This window comes from Hetaerina americana, unplaced genomic scaffold (genome assembly GCF_022747635.1).
Source record: "Hetaerina americana unplaced genomic scaffold, ioHetAmer1.1.p SCAF_17, whole genome shotgun sequence".
NCBI classification, from domain to species: Eukaryota; Metazoa; Arthropoda; class Insecta; order Odonata; family Calopterygidae; genus Hetaerina; species Hetaerina americana.
The window spans coordinates 4,414,153-4,436,434 of NW_027286730.1; the positions used below are offsets into that span (position 1 = coordinate 4,414,153).

Here is a 22,282-nt window from a genome sequence, read left to right on the forward strand (position 1 = left end):
GCATATGTGCCACGAACTTCATCCAGCTAAGCTTTGATCTTTTCCAGCGTTAAGCCTTTCAAATAGAAGTGTATAGTCAAAGCACAAAATCATTTTTTTTTTCATTTTTTTAATTAAACAAGAGTTTGTTGCGTCAGTTGGCTAGGAAAATGAAACCACGCGATGGATATGGGTGAAACAGCAACCTATTGAGAGCTGAGGCTTTCTAAAAGCAAATACTATGAACGCCGTCTCTTGAATTTTCTAAGAAGTTATTGAATGACCCACGTAAATGGAATATGTTGAAGGTCTTTGAGATACGAGTTTGGAGAAGAATGACTCACGTAACATAGACAGAAAGAATAAATACAAAGTGAACGCCAATGGAGGGGAAAAGAGGCGGTCGCTGGCAGATATTCGAAGAATGCAGGATAAGTGAATGTGGTAGATAATAAACCGAAGGTAGTAGAGGGATAGCATGGAACATGCAAGATAAAGGGAGGAAAATAATAGTCATTTTGGATTAAATTGACGAAGATTAAAAATATGCACAGCTAAAACGAGATATTGTAATATGGGTTAAAAGGAAATAACTCCAATTGCGACCATTTGAACCACCAAGCATGCTCAAATGTGTGGTAACTAGGATCTCACGTCTAGGTTTACCGCCAGTTTCGTTCCAATCCATGGATCCAGCGCTTTATACGAGTATACAACCTAAACTCACCCATAGAACGTATGAAAAATAAATATGGTACCTTGAGAGTAACCCTCGTTAGATATCAGCGCACCTGCCATTAAAATCAGAGGCAAGCGCCCTGTGTTCCAATGCAGCAATTTCAGAGTGTAAAAATCATTCACCTTCACCGGGATTCGAACCGCTAATATAAATTTCATACAATAATTGCAGAGTGAAATAACCATTTGCCTTGACCGGGATTTGAACCAGAATCACTCGATGTCCGGCCGTGTGCTTTAGCCAGTTAAGCTATCAAGGCGTCCTCTTGAACGAGTTTGAGAGGACGACTCGAAGCTTAACTGGCTAAAGAACGCGGCCGGACATCGAGGGATACGGGTTCAAATCCCGGTCAAGGCAAATGGTTGTTTCACCCTGCAATAATTTTATGAAATTTATATTAGCAGATGACTCCGTTCAAAGTTACTGTTGCGGTATCTCCCGCAGTTTCTTGGAATATGTCCTGTGTTTATTTATCGAAGGAAAACTCCCAATTTCAGCTACCCGGAGACTTTCCTGTTAAGTCTCTTTTTCCAGGAGTTGGTGGCGAAGCCATTGATGAAGGGCACTTTCAGGTCACATTCACACCTTCTTCGAGCCCTAAGAGCAGTGACGCACTTTGTCATGCAAATGAGTCGCACAACGGATATTTTTTGAGCTAGCGGGCCGTATCAGAAAAATTATCGTAAGTATTAAAATTCTCCCCTATACAAATCGCCACATTTATTTTTCATGCTTGCTGTACGTTAGTTTGCCTTGTGTGCTTCCTGCATGACATATCTCTGGAAAGGGAGGGAACTCCGCGTAAATCTCGACGTAAGGCCCTAAATAAAACGAATTTCAGCAAGTTCAACAAGCCAAATTGCCGGATGTCGGAGTTCTTTTCATTAATCTTTGACGGCCGTAGTGATTTTATTGCATTATGTTACATGGAGTTGGAGCATAGTTAGTGTTACGTACGCCTGGGCTTAAGAGTACGGCAGCGCGCAGTGCCTGGGCACATCAGAAACCTAACCTAATGGAGATAGAGGGAGTCGAATAAAACTACGAGATGATAAGAAAACTAACTGTACAAGTATAGTGATGCTCAAAAGGCTTTCTTTATATCATGCCAGAGTCGTCTCGATAGAAGCCGCTTTCATCCATAGCGAATATATTTTATTTACTAGTTGTTTAGAGCAAAAATTCTATAATAAATATTAAATAATAATATCCTAACTTAAAACAAAATATCAATAAATAATAGGCATGAATGAACTCAGTTATTGGAATGTTTTTGCGTGGGTTGAATAAATTATTACTTAATTGGAAAGCAAATCTTCCCATAAATTTATTCTTGTTCGTACAAGTGTTAGGGCATGAAATTGGCTGTTTTATCGGAAATATTAGAGGGGTCACAGCAAAAAAAAAGATCGTATTGGGCATGCATTTGCGTGACGAGAAAAAGGTGGGTGTACTTGAAAATAAAACTAAATAGTTGATTAAAGACAGCCAGAGCTTTTGATACATGCAGCTACTAATCTATTTCTGCATTTCTATTCTCGGTCACAAAAAATATGCGCCTTAGGCTATTCATTGGAATAACATAGACGTGACCCATAAAAGTCTGCCATGGCGCCAAGAAAGTGTTTGGAACCTGTCTGCTTGGATTTATATCGTCTTCCCATGATCGTCGGGTCTGGTTTTTGATTTCGATAATGGTCGTTTTTATTGGAGAGTGGATGATGTTTTTAGGGAGTTTAAAAGTGGCTTCATTTCTTTTCAACTTACGTTATCCACAATATTAAAGCACCGAGAGAATAATATAACCGCGACCTTGGTTCCAATTTGTCTAGGGGCCCTCCTTAAAGTACGTGTTTAAGCTCGGTGCAAGCATTTTAGCAAGCGTTTAGGCCGTCGTACGCCTAAATGAGGCTATCAAATATATATTGACAATGGAAAAAAGATATTGGTCAGCGAAGAAAAGGTTATTTTGTCAATTTATCGAGCCAAATTAAGCAAAGGGATTTTTTCACGGTGGTTCAGTATGTACCTAGAATAGATTTCCTAGCAATGCACCCCACAATTAGACTCCTAGCGGCATCACACCAGCTTCTACATAGAATAGTTAAACAAGACAATTTAAATTGTAGTCCTGGGGAAAGTGGGAAAAGAAAAAGGGAAAAATTATTAATCAGAATATCATTTAAAAATGTATATTCAGAGGAAAAGAAGTTTATTAAATAATCTAATTGGGGAAATGCATATAATGAAAGAACTACGGAGGAAGACCGGGGATGATTTGAAAGGGATATGGAATAAACTTGATCGAAGCACTATGAAAGGAATATTAAAACCCAATCTACAAACTTCAGGCTTTAGGCTTTTCAGAATTTTTTTAAAGTTTCATTTTAAGAGCAAAATAACTGCAACTGCCTACAAAATTCACAAAATCACAGTCAACTTTGCCAAAGGGAGAAAATCCATGAAATAATTATTCAAAAACGGTTATTACTGTCTCATACTGGTTTATTACCATAACTGAAAATCGGTTGAAGTTTCTTGGACAGTTCTATTACCCAGTAAAATATGTAACCAGTTGATGAGAAGCGATAGATTGAATAATACATCTCCATAATCCTTTACCGATGCTTAAGATTAGAGGTAAAGGCGGTCTGCTGAGCTAAGGGTGTGGCATAATAACATGTGGTAGCAAACCTAAAGATTCGGTGATGACAAAATATTTAGAATAACGTGCTTCAACGAGACATGGTTAAAGGAAGCCAGTGTTGATGAAATAATTTCATGATGACCATTCAATCGGCATTTCAATAAATATCAATATTGAGTTATTGCTATTTGAACAGAAGACTACTGAGAGATTTGAACTAATATAGACAGCAGAGAAAATAAAATTGGAAGTGATAAAAATATGAGGCTACGGATGAACGACTAAAATATAAGTAATAGCCTCAGTGGCCAATACATTGACGTCCTCCGAAGAGTGTTTGAAAGACTGTCTATGAGAGAAACTGACAAGAAGAAGAGATAAACTAATTGGAGACATCTGAGGAAGAATACTTTGTAGAAGACCTTGAAATGTCCACGTAACTAAGTACGAGAAATCCAAGGATGAGCAGGAAGCATGTAATGGAAGAATTCTGCGAAAAGAACAATTAGTTATTATAGATGCTGATAAGGCATAGCATCGCCTAGAGGATTTATATACACTGCTATCAGATTGATAAACGATGAGTAGTGGCCGAAATTACAGTAACATAATACATTTACAAGATGATGGATTCATATCGCGAATACTTGAACTAGTACTTGAAATACTTGAAGTACTGAATACTTGAAATATTAGTCGACAGTGCACACCAAAAATGTATTTTAGATATTTTTCACCGAAATTGGAAAAATTCGGGGCATTAACGTCCTTCTAGCGTGATTTGACGAGGTCATGTAAAAAAGAATCTGCCAACTTGCTCATAAGTGTTTCTCTGAATGATCGAAACCATTTCTGTCATTCGATTAAGAATATTGCGTTATTCATCGCAGTTGAAAAGCGTCATTATGTCTCGTAGCACCACTCCCGGAAGAAAGGGTAATGATCTCTCAGAATGAGAGCGTCGACGTTTCATAGGGCAAAATGAAATTCTTGTCGGAGATGAAAAAGAAAAGAATAAGCTGAACACATTTAAGATCTTTATTGGAAGGGACGAAAAGGCAATGAATAAAAAAATTAAAGAACGCTTCAAGAAGTGAGAGCAGATTAAAGAGTATTACAGGAATAAATTTAAACCATAGAGACACGAAAACTGAAGGAAAAAGAACTGTCCCTCAAATAGGAGTTATCATAATTATTTACTTAGGAACTCATCAATCTTCAATAATGTATGTATATTCACGTATTTCAGCTATTTTTCAGAATAATATAAAACTTACCAAACGGTAAATGAGGGTAGGGATTCAAAACTCAGAGCTAATCCAATATAATATTGAGCATATATTCTTGTGTCGCATGCAACAGAAAGTTTCCTCTTTTTGGGAATCAAAGTCTATCGAAACAAACCGTAAATAAAGGCCATTATAGTTCTCTTTGAATAGCCAAAAAACTACAAACCAGGTGTAACTTTTCTTCCCTCATATACTTACGTATTTTATCTTTTGAGATAAACCAATGGGTTCAAAAATGTATGCTCCAATTTTGAAAAGAATTAGTTTTTAAAAAGCGCAATAATTATTAGACAACATCAATGAAAGAAAGTTAAATATTTATGAGTCACTATATTTTAAACTGGTTTCTATTGCAATAACTCTCATGGGTCACAGTCTCAAATACTGTTGAAAGGATTCGCAACTTTGTTGAAAAGATTCGCAGATTTTCATACTTGCCTCCAGTAGTCTCGTTAACCTAAAAGACTTCCTTTCTTTCCCCGCTGATCCAATATTCATCACTTAATCGCTCATAAATATATGTTGCTTAATAAATCATTCTGTAGATAATATCCAATAAACATCGCATTTTTTGTGACCCCTTAGTTAGCTATTAAGTTTATTCTTTCAATAAATCATGAAATTGATATTATGCAATTCTATAATGATGTTCTGCTAAATATAAAGTACAGGTAAATTACCTAAGAATATCAATACAAAAAGATTAGAGTAAAAATAGTGGTTATATCATTACTCTCATTGTACTCTGTTAATCAAACTTTCAGACATAATAAATAGTCCTGGAATTTTAAATAGATCAAATATTGTAAATTATTGCCAGGAAAACCTTCCAAAAAATGTGCAAAAAAATTGCAGAGATATTTGAACTCATTCAGAATTTTCAATTCGACATGTATATCTCGTTAAATTACGCTCTCTCTCGCTAAACCGCTGGTTGCTTGTATGAAGTCCAGTTCTTCCGTCTTGGAAGGAAATTACTTTTACTTCGGCTGAGTTTATGTTTGCGAAAGAACATCAGCAGTTATAGACCATAGAAATGAAATTGTCACTATGCATTGATTCATATTTCAATTAGCCGTTAGAACAGTTTAAAATACATATTTTGACTCTTTTTAGACTCCCAATAGTCCATGCAATCTTAAAGTTAACACTTACTCTGACTATAATTAACAAAATATCTGGTCATTTGTATTTTATAGCATAGGTATTACTTCCGAGTAAAACTCGTAAATACATGAATTTGTACGTTTATACAGATGGTTTTTCATATCTTTATGATGATTGATGTATATTCACCAAGTATTTAAAAAAAATAGTAATCAGCGTCCATTTTGACATGTGAATGCATTAATAGGAAACTTGTGTGATCAAATATTGACGAAGAGCATATATACGAGCTCGTATTAATGAGCAATAATACAGCGAGTATTTCAAAGATATGTAAATACTTGCCATAACATCAGGAAACAGAGAATATCAGGATTCTTTTTCAAGCCTTAAATTGGCACAGATTTCAATGACCATTATTGAACTTTAATACCCTTACCTTAATGCTATATGAGAGCCAATCTCTGATTTCATATGTAACTTATACATTTATTTATTATTTTTATATGCCCTTCAGTAAATTGATTACTAAGAATTGAGATTTTTTTTGCCTTAGGACCGTGAAAAGTTAATAGAAGTTTTGTCTTAGATTACTTCAGCATCAAATTTTGCTAAAACATTAACATCTATATGTAAATTATCAGAAATCAAAATAAAAATCTTTGTTTTGTTTGCCACTGCAAATTTGCAAAAATGTTTGATTATTGCTAAGTTTCCTTTACTTTAGTGCTAGATTATATGCGCGCCGCAATACATTGTAGGTCAATCGAAAAAATAGTCCCCAGCTATTGTTATGGCTGATTTACTGTTTGGCATATCTTGTACATAAAATGTCAAATGACAATGATGTAATTTCTTGCAGATTCAATTTTCCATTTTATATCTTATAGCACTGTCAACTCTATTCTCCATACCCGTTTTGAACGACTACTACTTGAATTTAATCTAATTTGTATTCACTGAATACAAAAAGTCTTATCCAATAGCCGATTTTTTTCGATACCCATAAATATTTGTAAGAATTAAATTAAAACGATCTCTTCAAATGAAATTTCTATCAAACTAATACATTGATGGATTCATTAAAATGATTTATAAAAATAATGACTGGTATTAACAATTATTTTTTATTACAAATTACTTTTCAAGGTGGAAGAGCTTATCCGCCACAATCAAGTGCTTTTGATTAATCCCTAAATCTTATGGGATACCATAAAAATAAATGAGTTCACTTCCATAATTAAAATAGCTGAAATCCCAATTTAAATTTAAAAGGGGGTGTTAAAAGAAATAAAATTAATAGTCAGTAACTATTACGCAACTAAAGCTTATTTCAATTGGAAGGATACTTATTCAGATGAATAAAATGTTTAATTTTTCATCGCCATTAAATGTAAGTGAGAGCATCTTTTGTTGCGAACGAGAAAAAGCCAAATTTTTTTGCAGTAGCAATTCCGCATTGATACAGCACGAAATTGACATCCATATTTATTCTACCTTCATTTTATTTACTAAAGTTTAAACCTTAAATAGATTGGAAAATTTCAATTTACAAGCGTCAAAACAAATAAAGCCACTGATTAGGTCTGGAATATGGGCAAGACGCAGCAAGCGGCCACACGGCCATTTCACAGCCTACTATCGTAACCATTATTTCGTTATTCATATTATATCGCTCTCCATCAACTTTTAAAATAAATTCATAATAACCTTTCCTGATTTTTAAATCTAATAGGTTTGAGGATTATAATTTGAAAGAAACCCTTAGTTACGACTGCCTGCCTTCAGCTAGCCATGGTGAAATGCTAATTCATTTAACTTTTCAGTTAGGAATTCAGAAAATATAGAAAGGAAGATTTATTCGAATTTCCAAATATTTTATCTCAGCGTAACCCTTCAGAATAATATAGAAAGAGAAATAGGATACTCTGGAACATAATAGTTTAGCATAAGAGTCAATAGTTTCCACGGGTCCGGCTGCCAAAGGTTGAATCCAGATAATACACTTTAACGAAGCTAGATAAGATAAGCGAAAGATAATATTTCTATATGACCTTTTCATCACTTGTTTGATGAATCATGATAAATAACCTATTTGTATGAATGCCAGTACAGCAAATGAATGACTATAAAAGGAGTGGTAAGGAGTAAACAGGATGCTATTATTAATCCATTATAGTTATTAGCCACCTTCGAAGACCAAACTTTTAACAGGTTATTTATGATGATGCCATCAACCATGTGATGAAAAATCAAAGAGAAATGCTATCTTAAGCTGGTTAGACCTCATTTAGAATATGCTTCTAGTGTATGGGATCGTCACGAAGTTAGATTGATTCCCGCATTGGATAGCGTGCAACGTGGAGGAGCTATATTTGTAAAACATTTTTATGATAAACTGAGCAGCGTATCCAAAGTATTAGAGGATATAGGTTGGGAATTACCCTCGGAGTGAAAGTTAAATTACGGATTGAATCTCTTGCATAAATGGAAGGGATGCCTCTTTAGCAATGATGCTGAAAATGTATCATCACCCCCATCGTACTACGGTAGGAGAGATCACGTCAACAAAATGAGAGAGATCAAGTATAGCACAATTAGATTTCAGATGCCATTTTTCACAAACAATTAGGAAACAGAATAACATTGTTGAACCGCGGTAGGGGTCATTTCGGGTCAAAATTAGTCTGGTGTGTATTCACCCCCTGCCAAATACCCTAGCGGTGGCTTTCAGTGTATTCCAATATCAAATAACGTATCTCCTTCCACCCTCTCTCCCGCTTGATCAACTTTCTCCCTTTTCTTACTGTCTTCAGCGTCCTACTAACAGTTAGCATCAACCCACTTTTCCTTCCTTTTAGGAATTTCACAAGGTGACTAACTCATTTCCCCATCCTTAATCATAGACAATCCAAATACTTCTAAAACTACCATAATAAAGTACCCACCCACCTTCACTCCCTAGTTAAGTTTTCCGCATGTCACTCAAAACTTCTTCCCTTTATCTTCCCTATTATTTTTCATTTTGATTGTCTTTCTTCTACCATATGCAGCACAAATGTAACTATCAGTACTTATGCCATTTGATTCAACTGGATCCAACTGCTGTCCTATGCTTTTTAATTGATCTTATGTCGACATTTTGGCAACATCATACATAACTTAGCCCATTAGGTACCCTAATGCACGTAGTTACACTGGTTGGATCCCCTCTCACCCACTACTAACTCTTAACGTTTATAAATGTATAACGGATATATAATATATGTCTATTCGAAGAGAGTAAATTTTAGTCATCTTCTCTCAAATGAATCAAACACAGTACCAGGTAAAACTTGATTGAAATAAATGTGTCAGGAGAACAAGGTAATCACGCAATACATTTCAATATCCTATTCCTCTCTCAACCTACATCTCTTTTAATTTGCCGGCTATGACTAATCTTAGTGCCTGTACTTGAAGTGTACGTCATCACGCGGTATCACATCTTTGTGTGCATAGCATTGCTTAAACGTAGGGCACAAATAAAATAAACTTCACAAAGCTAATCCGTTAAACCAGAGAAACAAATAGTCTGTATCAGAAGAAAAAAATTCAAGACTGAAAATATATCTATTCCTCAATTTTTCCGGAGCGAATTCAAGGAAACTGGCAAGAGTAGCAAGGAGGATCGCGAAAAGCTACTCCCTGCTTCCACAGCGGATGAAAGGCTGCATAACGTGTCAGATAGGATGATTACCGTAAGAGGTGTCCATCTCGTCGCCTGGATGTCTGCCACGGCGAGTCCTCATATCGGTACGCCTTCCGGATGAGCGGGGCGCACGAGCAGCTGAGTTTGTTGCCCATGTTGGCGACGGATGAGGAGGATGAAGTCGCCGCCCCACCCGGGGCCGCCGAAGAGATCCCCGCCGTGGGCCCGTCTCCCGCCGCTGAGCGGGCGGCGACGGAAGATGTGGACGAGGCGGAGCAGCAGGGCCCGCCCCCCCCGCCACCGGATGACGCGGCGGCCGCCGACGAGGAGCAAGGGGCGGACTGGTGCCGGGAGCGGAGGTTTACAGCCCCCGCGGCTGTCGCTGGATTCGCGCTGCTGCACTGGGGGCCGACGCCGCGTCACCAACTCATGGCCGCTAGCGCCTGTTGGACAGAAACAATGGACTTCTTAATTCTGGCGGTGTATACGACCGTACGGTCCCGTCTTTCAATTAATTCCATCTTCATTAATGCTGAACAGAATGAGCATATGAAAACATATACATAAATATCTTATCCTATTAAAATGGAAAAATACGCCCATGCCCATATGTTCTATCATTGTCAAAACTCTGAGGGTGATCACTAGTGCGCTGAGAATTGGAGAAAGGTGAATATCTTTGCAATGTTACGTTCAATGGCTTGTGAAACTATCGTGCCAAATAGGTTCCTGCCGGCCAATGGAGGTGAACGTAACGAAATTTATAACTCGTCTTCAAATATAGGAAAAGCTATCGAAAAATATTTGAAGGAAAAGCTAACAAAATTTATTAGAAGGGTACTAGGTAAATGTGATGAAAATTTCAAAGAAAAACGTTATCTGTGGCTGGTTAGGCCTCATTTAGAATATGCTGCAAGTGTAAAGGATCCTCACGAAGTTACATTAATTGCCGAATTGGATCGCGTGAAGCCAAGAGGATATAGATTTGTAAAACGTTGTTATGATAAACTTGCAAAATATTAGAGCAGCTAGGCTGGGAATCACTCACGGAGAGAAGGTTAAATTACAGATAGAAGCTCTTGCATAAACTGGAAGGATGTCTCTAAAGCAGTGATGTTGAAAATGTATTATTACTCCCATTGTACTACGGTTGGAGAAATCATGTCGCTGAAATTAGAGAGATAAAGTATACAGGTAGAACAGATGGATTTCAGATGTCATTTTTTTCTCGGACGATAAAGGGTCAGATTAACATTGTCTGACCGCGGTCACTCCCAGACTACTCCCTTTCATTTATTTATTTACTTATATAAACCCTGCAAGCCACCGCCAGGGCGTGTGGCAGAGGGTGAATATACACCAGAATAATTTTACCCGAACATCGTGGAAAAAATGACACCTTAAATCAATGTGTTCTACAATTAATCTCTCTAATTTTACTAACATGATTTATCCTACCGTAGTACGATGGGGGTGATAATATATTTTCAACATCACTGCTAAAGAGACCTCCTTCCAATACATGCAAAAGCTTCAATCTGTAATTTAACCTTCTAATGGAATTTTGATCACACGATAAATACATGAAGTGGTAATTTACTAGAAGAAACTTGGCATAGAATCTCAAAACCAACTGAAAATTGACTGAGATCGAAGAAATTTTAACTTCTACCAAGAAAACATTATTTTCCCTGTTTTGGTTGGTTGGTATTTAACCCGATACCTTCATTATTCCATATTAAAAATAGGAAAGGTCACACGAATCCTTTTCTTCTACTGTCGGAGTGTAGAATGGTGACTTCTCTGTCAATAAATTTTGCAGCGCTCCTGATTCGTCTAGTTTTATTTCGGAAGGGAGGCTATTAGCTATTACAATTAAAATAAATGCGGAACGTTAAAATATTCCTTTACGGATGCACCCTCCGCAACATCTAATTATTCGAACCAACCGTATTTTTTCTCATTACTTTTCAGAGTTAGTGGGCAATTTCAAATTATTACATGCTACTATTATCATATATTGTATTTTCCCGATTTACACATTAACAACTCATTCCCCGTAAATAAGGTATTACTCAAAAGAGTCATTCACAGAATTGTAGATTAACCTTCTCCATTTTATCAAACAGCCAATGCTTTTATATTCGACCATATTAAATTAAATACGCCGGGGGACGTCTAGAAAGTTTGTGAATACAAGAATAACGTTATTCAATAAATTATGACAGGCAAAAGAATATTTAAATTAAATAAATTTCAAATATGGGTCATTATGTGATATACATTCAAATGCATGAATTATAATAGGAAACAAATAATTCAATTTTAATTTCACGAATATTTCATTCAGATAAGGAAATCTGACTCTACCTTATATCTATATTCTACGGCAGGAGTATGCTATTTTTATTTGTGAAGAATACTTCAATCATTAATTTAAATGGGGTATTGAAACACTCATTTCCGCCTAAAAAAATTAAATTAATACATTTTTCCGTGCCTTTTTTTATCTCTAAACTCCCAAAACTTGGCTTTCATCTAATGAACCTTTTGTGGTAAACACTGCTTAAATGCCTGTACGCAATACGTACGTCACCATAATGAATGTATGTTATCTGAACATTTTCACTTAATATACATTTATTTCCCAATTAATATAATGCCCTTAAAATTTAAGCAGTATGAATGCATACTGAATTTATTTTTTTATACCTGTAATTAGTCCTAATTTTTGCAAGATTTATTACCGACCATTTGATGGGCGAACAACAAAGTGAAACGGCTGTAACATACATATGATCTTGTATTTGACCACTTGCAACTACCGTAATGTTTGGCAGTCGGCCTTGAATTGTGCCAACCCACCAAGAATTTTGGCAGCCTTTTGGCACCCAGCAGGAATTAGGGTCTACCTTTTGGCGTTTGATCCTAATTTTTTGTGACCACCTCTCCTTTCTTTACGTGATTGGTCCTTACCACTAGGGGTTGCCCTTGAGCACAGTTACCCACTCTTGGTCCAAGCGGCCGATATCCGTTTACAATCATCGCAATGGGTGTACCTGGTGCTTCAACTTGATTACTTTCATAATAATTTTCTACCCTTTTCATTTATTAACGAATTTCACCATCACCATGATAATTATTTCATATTCAACCATATTAAATGATTATATGACTTAAAAGAGAATTAAAAAATTACCATGTTCCTAAATGGCTCAAGATACAATCAGCAATTATTCGATAGCGTAAATGACTCAACTTAACATTCATTCAAATTACTTAATGATCATTCTGTCAAATCATACACGTACCTTTGCCTTACATTGTATCTCTAATTACATTTCAATTGTAATTATTCTGTTTCCATCTTCTCGCAAATATTTCTTCAGAGGTAAAGCCAATGCAAAACATTCAAAATGAATTTTGAAAATTCATTTGGTATACTTAAGGTCAATCTTAAAGCAGAAATATTGGAAAAGCTATGCCTGCAGTTTCGAATTTCTTCCATAGAAAATTTTGAATTTCATCGCCAAGATTTACTTTGCGTAGTGATTTTCTAAGCAATTTATTGACGCGGGGGAGCATTTTAGTCTGTACAGGGTAATCGTCTTAAGAACCAACCACTACGCATTATGCTGCTTATGGCTAAACATTCGATCAATGATTTTTTACAAATACTTGTGCATTTTCTGGAAAATTCATTAGATGAGTTGGTACTGTCGTAATACAAAAATTGTATATCCATGCTAGAAATTATGTTCTAACCAAATCGAAAACTCCTGGGAATTAATGAAACTTTAACGATAGGAATTACTATTTTAAGCGAATAATTGTAATTTTAAGTAAGCAATTGTTATCCTGCCTGAACATAATTGACCTGCATTTGACAGTCTTAAATTAAATTATGGTATAAGTCCTTCGGCTTACATTTTCCTCGATATGGCCTAAAGATTGAAGCCATTAAGTTATAACGCGATCTTTTAGTTCTTTTATCAACTATAACAATATTTAATCCATGAAAACTTCTATTGCTGCTTTTACAGACTGTACTCTGGTGTATGCGGATGATATTTGGAAGATCATAAACCCTTACTACTTTTCATACATTCACATAAGTCAAATTATTTTTTCTCGAAGATATCTAGGTAAAAACTGTAACCTCACTATGCCATGTAAACAATACTCGTAAGAATTTCATTTGAAATTGATACTTTTAACCTATTTTGTCAATTATATACTATTACTTTTCAATAGTAATGTCAGGGTAGTGAAGTGTATGATATATCTCTTCGGATAGTATAAATTGGATTTTTATATATGCTATCCAAGCATCCTAGTAACATTATACTATTACATAATTATGCATGCACCGACGGACAGCGTAATAAATCAACGTTTTCTTTTCACTTGTTCCGTGTTCACTGTGCTAAAACATTGAGAACGATGAAGCTTACAACTCATCTTGTTTGCTGATTTAAACTCCGTTCTGCTCAGTTTTTACCTAGAATAATGTCCGGGAAAAGCTAATAACTTCCTATTTTATATGCTCCCTGCAATAACTTTGAAACAGTTTCTTTAACAGGCATTCTTAGTACTAAAAAATCCAAAAACCGATCCGCTCTCTAAAATACAAGCGTCACATACTGAGTTACAAAGTTCCATACCAACGTGTACACTATCCTGTATTAGCAGTTTTTTGACACTTGCTATACCCATGCGAAAAAATGCGAAAATTTTATTCTTTTTAAAGTCACTCGAGAGCTATTAACATTTGGACACGCTCATAAATTACGCACTCCCACACATAAAACTATCTACTACGCTTCAATAATTTAAAAATGCTTTTAAACTTCAACTAAAATAAGAAGGAACTGCTGCAGAATAATAAAGTATATATAAAGAATTTCCCTCCCCCTCCATATGGTGGAATAAAAATACGTTCAACCATGGTTTTAAAAGTAATCTTCCAACTCTTTGGTAACCAACCATCATTGAGAATTCATTGTTGAGAACATCCAAATCTCCTATAATTCCTTGGGAATAGAAAACGACTGATAAATAATATTAAAACTAAAGTCATATTCCCATATTCGTAAAAACAGGTACGTTCCGAAAGTAATGCAATTAAATTATCAACGCCGCTCCCATTGGTTGGAGTTGGATCAAACAACTTGGAGTAGGTGGAAAGGACACTAAGCTTTGCGAAAAAACTCGTCTCAGTGCTCTCTGAGCTGTGAAAGAGGCAGAAGCTCAGTTATTGTAAACCTCCCCGCACCGACCGTGTCACGTAAAAAATTGAATCGACGATCGAGCAACGTTACGCGATTAAGTTTTGTGTTTAACTGAAAAATTCTCTTCAGTAGACTAGCGAAATGATTCGCCAGGCTTACGCGGGCTCTGCTCTGTCCTACTCACAAGTTTCGAAGTCGTTAAAGGGCTTTAAGGAGGGCCGGGAAGAGGTTCACGACGAAAAACGCTCTCGGCGGCCGTCAACCGGCAAAACTGACAACAATGTGGCTATTGTTCGACAATTGCTGAACTCTGACCGTCAGTTGAGTATCAATATGGCTGACAATGCACTGAAATTGTCGTCTACTGTTGTGTTTCACATTTTTAATGAAGATTTAGCGATGAGGAAAGTATACGCCAAGCTCGTGCCCAAGGTGTTGTCAGACGACCATAAGACCCACCGAGTGGAAATGTGAAGTGAACTCTTGCACCGTATTGAAAATGAACCTGCTTATTTGGACAATATCATAACTGGTGATGACACCTGGGTTTTTTAATACGACCCAGAAGCAAAACGCCAAAGCTCTGAATGGCTCACCGACCAGTCCCCCAATCACAAAAAGGCATGAATGAGCAAATCAAAAGTGAAAACAATTCTCATTGTCTTTTTCGACAGTAAAGGAGTGGTCCATAAGGAGTTTGTTTAACGCTGCCTACTACTTGGATGTGCTGGAGAGACTCCGAAAAAGGACGAGAAAAGACATCTCCGCTACCTGGCAACTCCATCACGACAACGCACCTTGCCACAACGAGCTACGAGTCCACGAGTTCCTGGCCAAATAACTGGTGCCAGCGCTGCCCCACCCCCCTAAGGTCCTAACGTCGCCCCAGTTGACTTCTTTTTGTTTCCTCGGATTAAGGCAGCTCTGAAAGGTGCCCGTTTTACGTCCATAGAAGAGCCGTGACGAAGCTCTTGCGAGAGGTCACCGGAGACGCCTTCTAGGGCGCTCATAAATTGGCAGAGTTATGGCAGAGTCACTGGGAAAATGTGTAGAGGCCCAAGGACATAACTTTGAAGAATTTTAAGTGTCTGTGCAGGCGCAAATGGCGAGACCTATATACGAGGGTCATCCGGAAAGTAGTACCCGTTCGTGCCGCATGAAGTGCTGACGACGCGAGTAGCCGCTGGACGAGGTCAGATAGCTTCAGTGGCTTGTCTGCCTTCTCTGAGCCAAGTTGCGTGACGCTAGCATTGCCTGTGTTGTTTCTGTGATTGTTTACAATGTTTAAAAAAATTGAGAACGCCGCCAGTTGTGAAGTGAGGGCAGTGATTAAATTCCTCAATGCAAGAAACGTTCGCCCATGTGATATTCATCGCCAATTAAAGGAGGTGTATGGAGACAATGTAATGGACGAGTCGTCTGTTCGGCGGTGGTGTCGCAACTTCAACATGGGGAGGGGGAACACACACGACGATGAGCGTTCGGGGAGACCGTCTGTCATTACAGACCAACTGGTGAGCTCAGTTGACGAATTCGTGAGGAACGATCGGCGCGTCACAATTGATGACATCTGTGAGCATTTTCCCAATGTTTCTCGAACAATTGTTCATGAAATTGTTAAACACCATCTGCATTATGCAAAAATTTGTGCAAGATGGGTCCCTCGCGTATCTCAATGAGCTGGCGGCGAAGGACTATGCAGCAGGAATACAGAAACTTGTCACACGTTATGACAAATGCCTTAATTTGCTTGGAGATTATGTTGAGAAGTAGTTTAAAGTATCCTCTTTCAAATAAAATTTTTTATGTTTGTTAATATTTACTTTTGTGTCTTTACTTCACGAACGGGTACTACTTTCCGGATGACCCTCGTATATGATACATGTAAATCTAACGGAACGAGTGGAGTGTTTAAACCAGTAAAATCTTATTCAAGCATCTGTGTAACTATATAAATGGAAATAAGTCCACAACTTTGGTTTTCAGTAAACGCAGCAAAAATATTATTATTATTTACACAATTACGTTGCAATTAGGCGAATTTCCTGGTGGCAACGGTCAAGTTAGGTCAAAGATAACTCCTACAACGAAAATTAAATACGAACACATATAAAAACAGATAAGAGACAATATGCAAGTGTGCTCGTCGTATAGGCCACATAATCCTAGCATAAAAGTAGGAGACCAAGTATTTACGCGAGCATCGATATCATCATCTAAGCTCTGGGAGTATAAAAAAATATCCCGCGTAACTACTGGATCATGTTACCAGGAGTCATGCAAAGCAATATTTAAAACGTTTTCCACCCACGTAATTACATGCAGTAGTCGAAAATTCAAGGACATTAAGCAAATAGCAGAATTTACGAAATCAGCCATTATGAAATTGTAAAATGACTATGAATGCGGATCCAGAAGCGATTTCCCTCGAGTGCACAAGAAAGGAGCCACAAATAAAACCAAAAAGAAAACTTAATAAGACAAATGTAATTTGAAAAGACTTTGAAGTTCAATACAAAATATATTCTCGGATTTTTAACAAGGAAGCACCTAAGGAAGAGGTTACAAAATCATGGAAAAACTTGACAACAACCAAACACACAACCAGCGAGATAACATGCGAGCTGGAAGGTCAGAATATATCACATTTGTTGAATAACTAGACGGAATTAGTAGGTAATAAAATGGCAAGGCTTTACTCTGCGAGTAATTAAAGGACCAAAGCGGTGAGGCAGTTGAATGCAAAAAAAGCTAGCGTTAAAAAAAATCTTTGAAAGATTTTTACTGAGATTAAAAATCCAAAAAAAAGGAAAATTTACCTAATTTTAATGAACTTATGACCTCCAGGCATAATCATAAATAGTAATTAAAAGATAAATAAACAAAAAATGTCCCAAATTAAAGTAATCCTTATAGAAAAAATACTGTAGGAAATACCGATGAGAAAATTAGTCGCAGAAATTTTTAACCTCACCAAGAAAATATATTATACTGACTGAGAGTGCAGGTTAGTTTGAGATGATAAAATGGCCTAAGTCACCATAGAACCCGGATATTACAGGTTATTCGAAGTATGTTATCAAACATGAAGATGGTTTCCGATTGAATAGAGCCCATGAAACTTGGGGTTTATTCATTCACCCCACACTAAAATCTCGAAAAGGAGAAATTACCTCATATTATTAGTTATGAAATGTTTTTTCAATATATCTACACTCAATTAACTAATTTAAATGGTTGAAAAATATAAGATCATTACAAAATAGACAAACAAGTTTGATGTTTTCTTGGCGCAAAAATAGCAATAGCAGGGAAATGAAATTCCGATGGTGTTAGAGTATCTCCACCAAGGAAGTTCTCACCCCTCATTCCCATGCTATAATTTCATATTAATTACAAAGTAACCAGGGGAGTCAATTTATAAGCTCATGACGCCAACGCTTGAGTAATAAGATGGAATTTGAGTTTCTTTACAAGAATCTCACAAACACTTGTGTATTTTTGAATTACGTCTACAGTTTAATCTGAAACAGGTGCAGTAATGAACTTCATGAAAACGAAAAAAGAACACGGTGTCGAAGGTAGTCTTACAAACTGATGGTTTCACCCATAACTGCGAGTTAAGTTATGGCAGTGATAGCACTGAGTTAATTCGCAGTACAATACCATCCTTATCGCCATCAGCTATAAACATCATAAGTTATATACTCCGATGGTACTCCGCTGATCAATGTGCAGAAGTGTGCAATCATCGTTAGTCTTGACACCATTGATATCATATATCGAATAATATCGGCCATTGATTTTTCAGCACATTATTAAAATAGAAGATACAGTATGCAAACTCGTTAATTAGTAGCCAAACTGGTTTGCCCGATAAAATCACGGAGAGATAGCCACCCTAGACATAATATTGGACCCGAGTGTGGGAGAACTAAAAAATAAATGGGAGAAGTTATAATAGCCATTGAATTGAGAAATTAGAAAATTTAAAATTAGGAGCGCTAGTCTTTCTGATTATGTACATACACAAACACACAGCTTACTATTCAAGATAAGGAGCCAGCCATTAGGAAAAAGAATAAGCAATCTTTAAGGGATGTAAGCATTACAACAGAAATGCATGGAAAGAGATTTAGGGATGAACCTAATAGCCTTATTGTGGTAAAACGAGGTAGAAGAATCTTTTAATGCAATGAGGTAGCGTTTACTATATCAGAAATAATGCATCTTTTACCAAGCCATAAGCATTAATCTTTCAGTGAAATTGAATATTTCAAGCAAAAAACAGTGAAACATTAACGGCATTATTAAAACTACTCCTAAAATAACTTTGTCAGAAACACAACATATACTTTCTGTTAGTTATGATTCTAAAATCAGATAAAATTTCAATTCAAACGCATAAATTGAACAAAATCGTAGAAAGAAATAAAGTCATTTTAATTCCAAATATCTCTGTTTGATATAATTTATGTAGGTAATTGTTTTTTCTATCTATATTTAATACATTTATAGCTCGTTAATATCTGGCAATATTGTACTAGCATTTTTAATATAATGCAAGATGGCAATTTTAAAACTTGTTTATGCTGAATACCGAGGCATATAACGTTAAATAAAAATAAATAAATGTAAAATCAGTTATGAGCTTGTGCCCTTTCTTCATAGGAGGTAATAGATCGCTTGTAACTATTAAAATGTTTATGGCAACATGCAATTTATAATTGACAGCTTAAATGCTAAATATCAAAATTATCTCAATAGTTTGCGATGCTCGTTATAGTTTTGATCGGAGAACATTTATGGGTCTTTTTCAAGGGAACGACCATGGTAGTGCACTGCTTGTAGCAGTGCGTATATCCATACTTCTTTTATCAAAAAACCGTTTCTAGCTTCTGCTCACGTGTATCTCATACTAACAATTCAAGAGCAGACAGCGTTAATGGCCGGTCTCCCGCGTCCACGCTCTTTCTCAGTTACTTTAACCTCAATGACGGATATCTATACGCCACAGTTTCTTGCGAGGGTTGGAAGAAGGTATAGTTCCAAAAACTCCTGCTATGGTTGCGCTGCGATCGATTGAGTCTTGTTCCCTGGCTGGCTGGCGAATAGTTTTTAGTGAAAGGATTCGAAGAGGATAGAGGGTGGACACGGGCAATGGAAATACTCTTTGATGGTAAGGGCGAGGAAGCACGAAAAGGTGAATGCAATACAAAAGGAAAAGATTGACGGAAATTGTGAAGAACTCTGGAGTGCCATGTTCAAAATACATTTCATATTTTCCTCAGCCTCAAAACTAATCCGAGAAGGCACAATGGGACCGATGAATTCCTAGTTATCTTCCGTAAACTTCTTAATTAATGTTGCCTGGGGCAGAGCTTGGGAACCGGAACTAAATATTTACCAAAGCACAGAAATGAACTTTCAGAATCATATAAATATGGACCATAACATATCATTAACAGAGTGGATAAGGAGTTTCGTTACTTAGGATGCATTTAGTTCAAACAATGCACTCCCATGTCAAATTTTCATCAGAAACTCTCTTTGAAATAATATCCCGGCCAGCTTTAAAAGAATTTTCAATCATTCATGATTAATCCCAGAGAGAAAGACGCAGGGTTATTTCATACTAGTTAACCATTATTATGGCCATGCATGTTGAACATATATCATAATATACTTTTGCCGATGTAAGGAAAATAGCAATTAGTATGCGGAAACGGTTTGATACCTGTCGGAGGACGCTTTATTTAGGATATTAGATAAGGTGTGAAAGAATAACTGATAGATTATTCCGTATTGCTGCGATGAAAATGTGATTGAATTATTATATTTATCTTAATAATTTAATATAAACAAAGGCGTTGGATCTTTCTGTCACGAAGCAGGTCAAGCAAGGCTAATGCCTAAAAGAATTACAGGGTATCAGAGTGAAATTAGGACAACAAAGAATCAAATACCCATTAATTTTTCATGCTACTTTCGGCAAACCATGAAAATAAAAGGAGGAAGTGTATCCTATCGCTGCTCGATCTAAATACTTTTTTCCATTATAAAACTCACAATCACATCAAAGGTAAGGTTTAACACCCAGACATTTTATAGACAGCCGTATTTTTCATCTTATCCTTTCGTTTTATAAATAATGTAATGAAAATTGCGTGATACAAGGAATATTTTCATTACCTTATCCATTTTTTTATGTTCTAGCCGGCAGGGTATGACGCATACATATTTACTGCAAGAAATGGAACAATTCGTTCTCAAAAGAAAACCAACGCCAAAATTTAGCATTTTTATTCAAGGAAATATTTTTATACCCCATTTAATAACATTGTGTAAATTAAATGCATAACTCTCAATGTAGTTTCTCCTGGGGCTTTACTGACAGGAACCTACGATCTAGTGGGATACGTGCAAATATAAATGTCACCAAGCGCAAATTTTAAAGCTCAGCACTGCGGTGACTTAAAATGATACAGCGAATGCCACCTTTTTGTTTCATCAAAAGGTTGATTGGTTAAAGCAAATCAAACAATCACTGACTCAACAACAAAATTGCGGCAGACTTCATTTCTCCACGATAAAATATATGCCTAACTATCGAAAACACACATATTGTCAATAAATAAAGAATTGTTGTATCATCTTCACTACTAGATGAGAGGTGCATGTGGCCACATTGCAAGTAAAATTTCATGTAAAAGAATAAAGATATTTATATTTAGCGGCCTTATCTTGTCTTCCACTGCATGTTTCTAACCCCAGAAGACTATGGAGCTCTTATAGCATCCCTCATACAGTACTCTTTTTGGTTAAGGAAAGCAGTCACTATTTACATTGCGAATTTAAAAAAGAGCTCAAATGGTTAAAGTTAATTCGTCATTCCCTCTCTTGACGAAAACAGCAATTTCCAAAAGCCGTCAGAAAAACAAAAAAATTAAAGAATGCTGATTCCCGTTCAAGATGACTCCCTTCAAAATAGAGCATTTGGACATCTACATTTGTATTTGATGAATTATAACTTAAATCAACCAAAAATTTAAGGCTCTTCCCTGTACTCAATATTCTAAATCTTCATTATATAGCTCTTCTATCGGTCGTATGCTTCAATCCTATTAGAACTTCGCTCTATTAACCCGGTGGCGAGTGACAGGGTTACACATATGCACACTTTAAAGGGCAGGACTAAAATTTCGTTTAGTTAAGCTAGGAGCTAATTTTTAGAGGCTATTCTAATTTGGTGTTAAAATAAAAAGGCACAATTATAATTGATTGAGCTCTTTCTTGACTTCGTTAGGGACTTAATCACTGAAAATGTAAATAATTTTACGAAGGCTTGAAAACTTGATGGCAAATTTTAAATAACCATAATAATTGATCCCACATACGACCTAAATTATCTTAAGTGTACTACATCACCGAACTTCATCATCAGATAGGATTAAGTACAGAAGAGAAAGTTTGGAGCTTGGTGATCAATACTCGGCCGTGAGTTAGTGGCTCAAATGATATTTTTTTCTGTTTCCCTTTCGCAATACAAGCTATAAAAAACTAAAAATGTGATATTTCTTAAAATATTACTAATGTATC

The 22,282-nt window shown here is 36.3% G+C and overlaps 1 protein-coding gene across 1 annotated transcript in view; it reads right to left on the reverse strand.

Annotated features, from left to right (window-relative positions):
• The window catches only part of LOC139687156 (protein still life, isoform SIF type 1-like), a 298,610-nt gene that overhangs the window by 55,590 nt on the left and 220,738 nt on the right, over positions 1 to 22,282 (reverse strand). The window contains exon 2 of the mRNA XM_071584289.1: positions 9,501 to 9,895. Within this exon, the coding sequence (XP_071440390.1) occupies positions 9,501 to 9,607 (107 nt within the window). The 5' untranslated portion in view covers positions 9,608 to 9,895. The remainder of the gene's footprint in view (positions 1 to 9,500; positions 9,896 to 22,282) is intronic.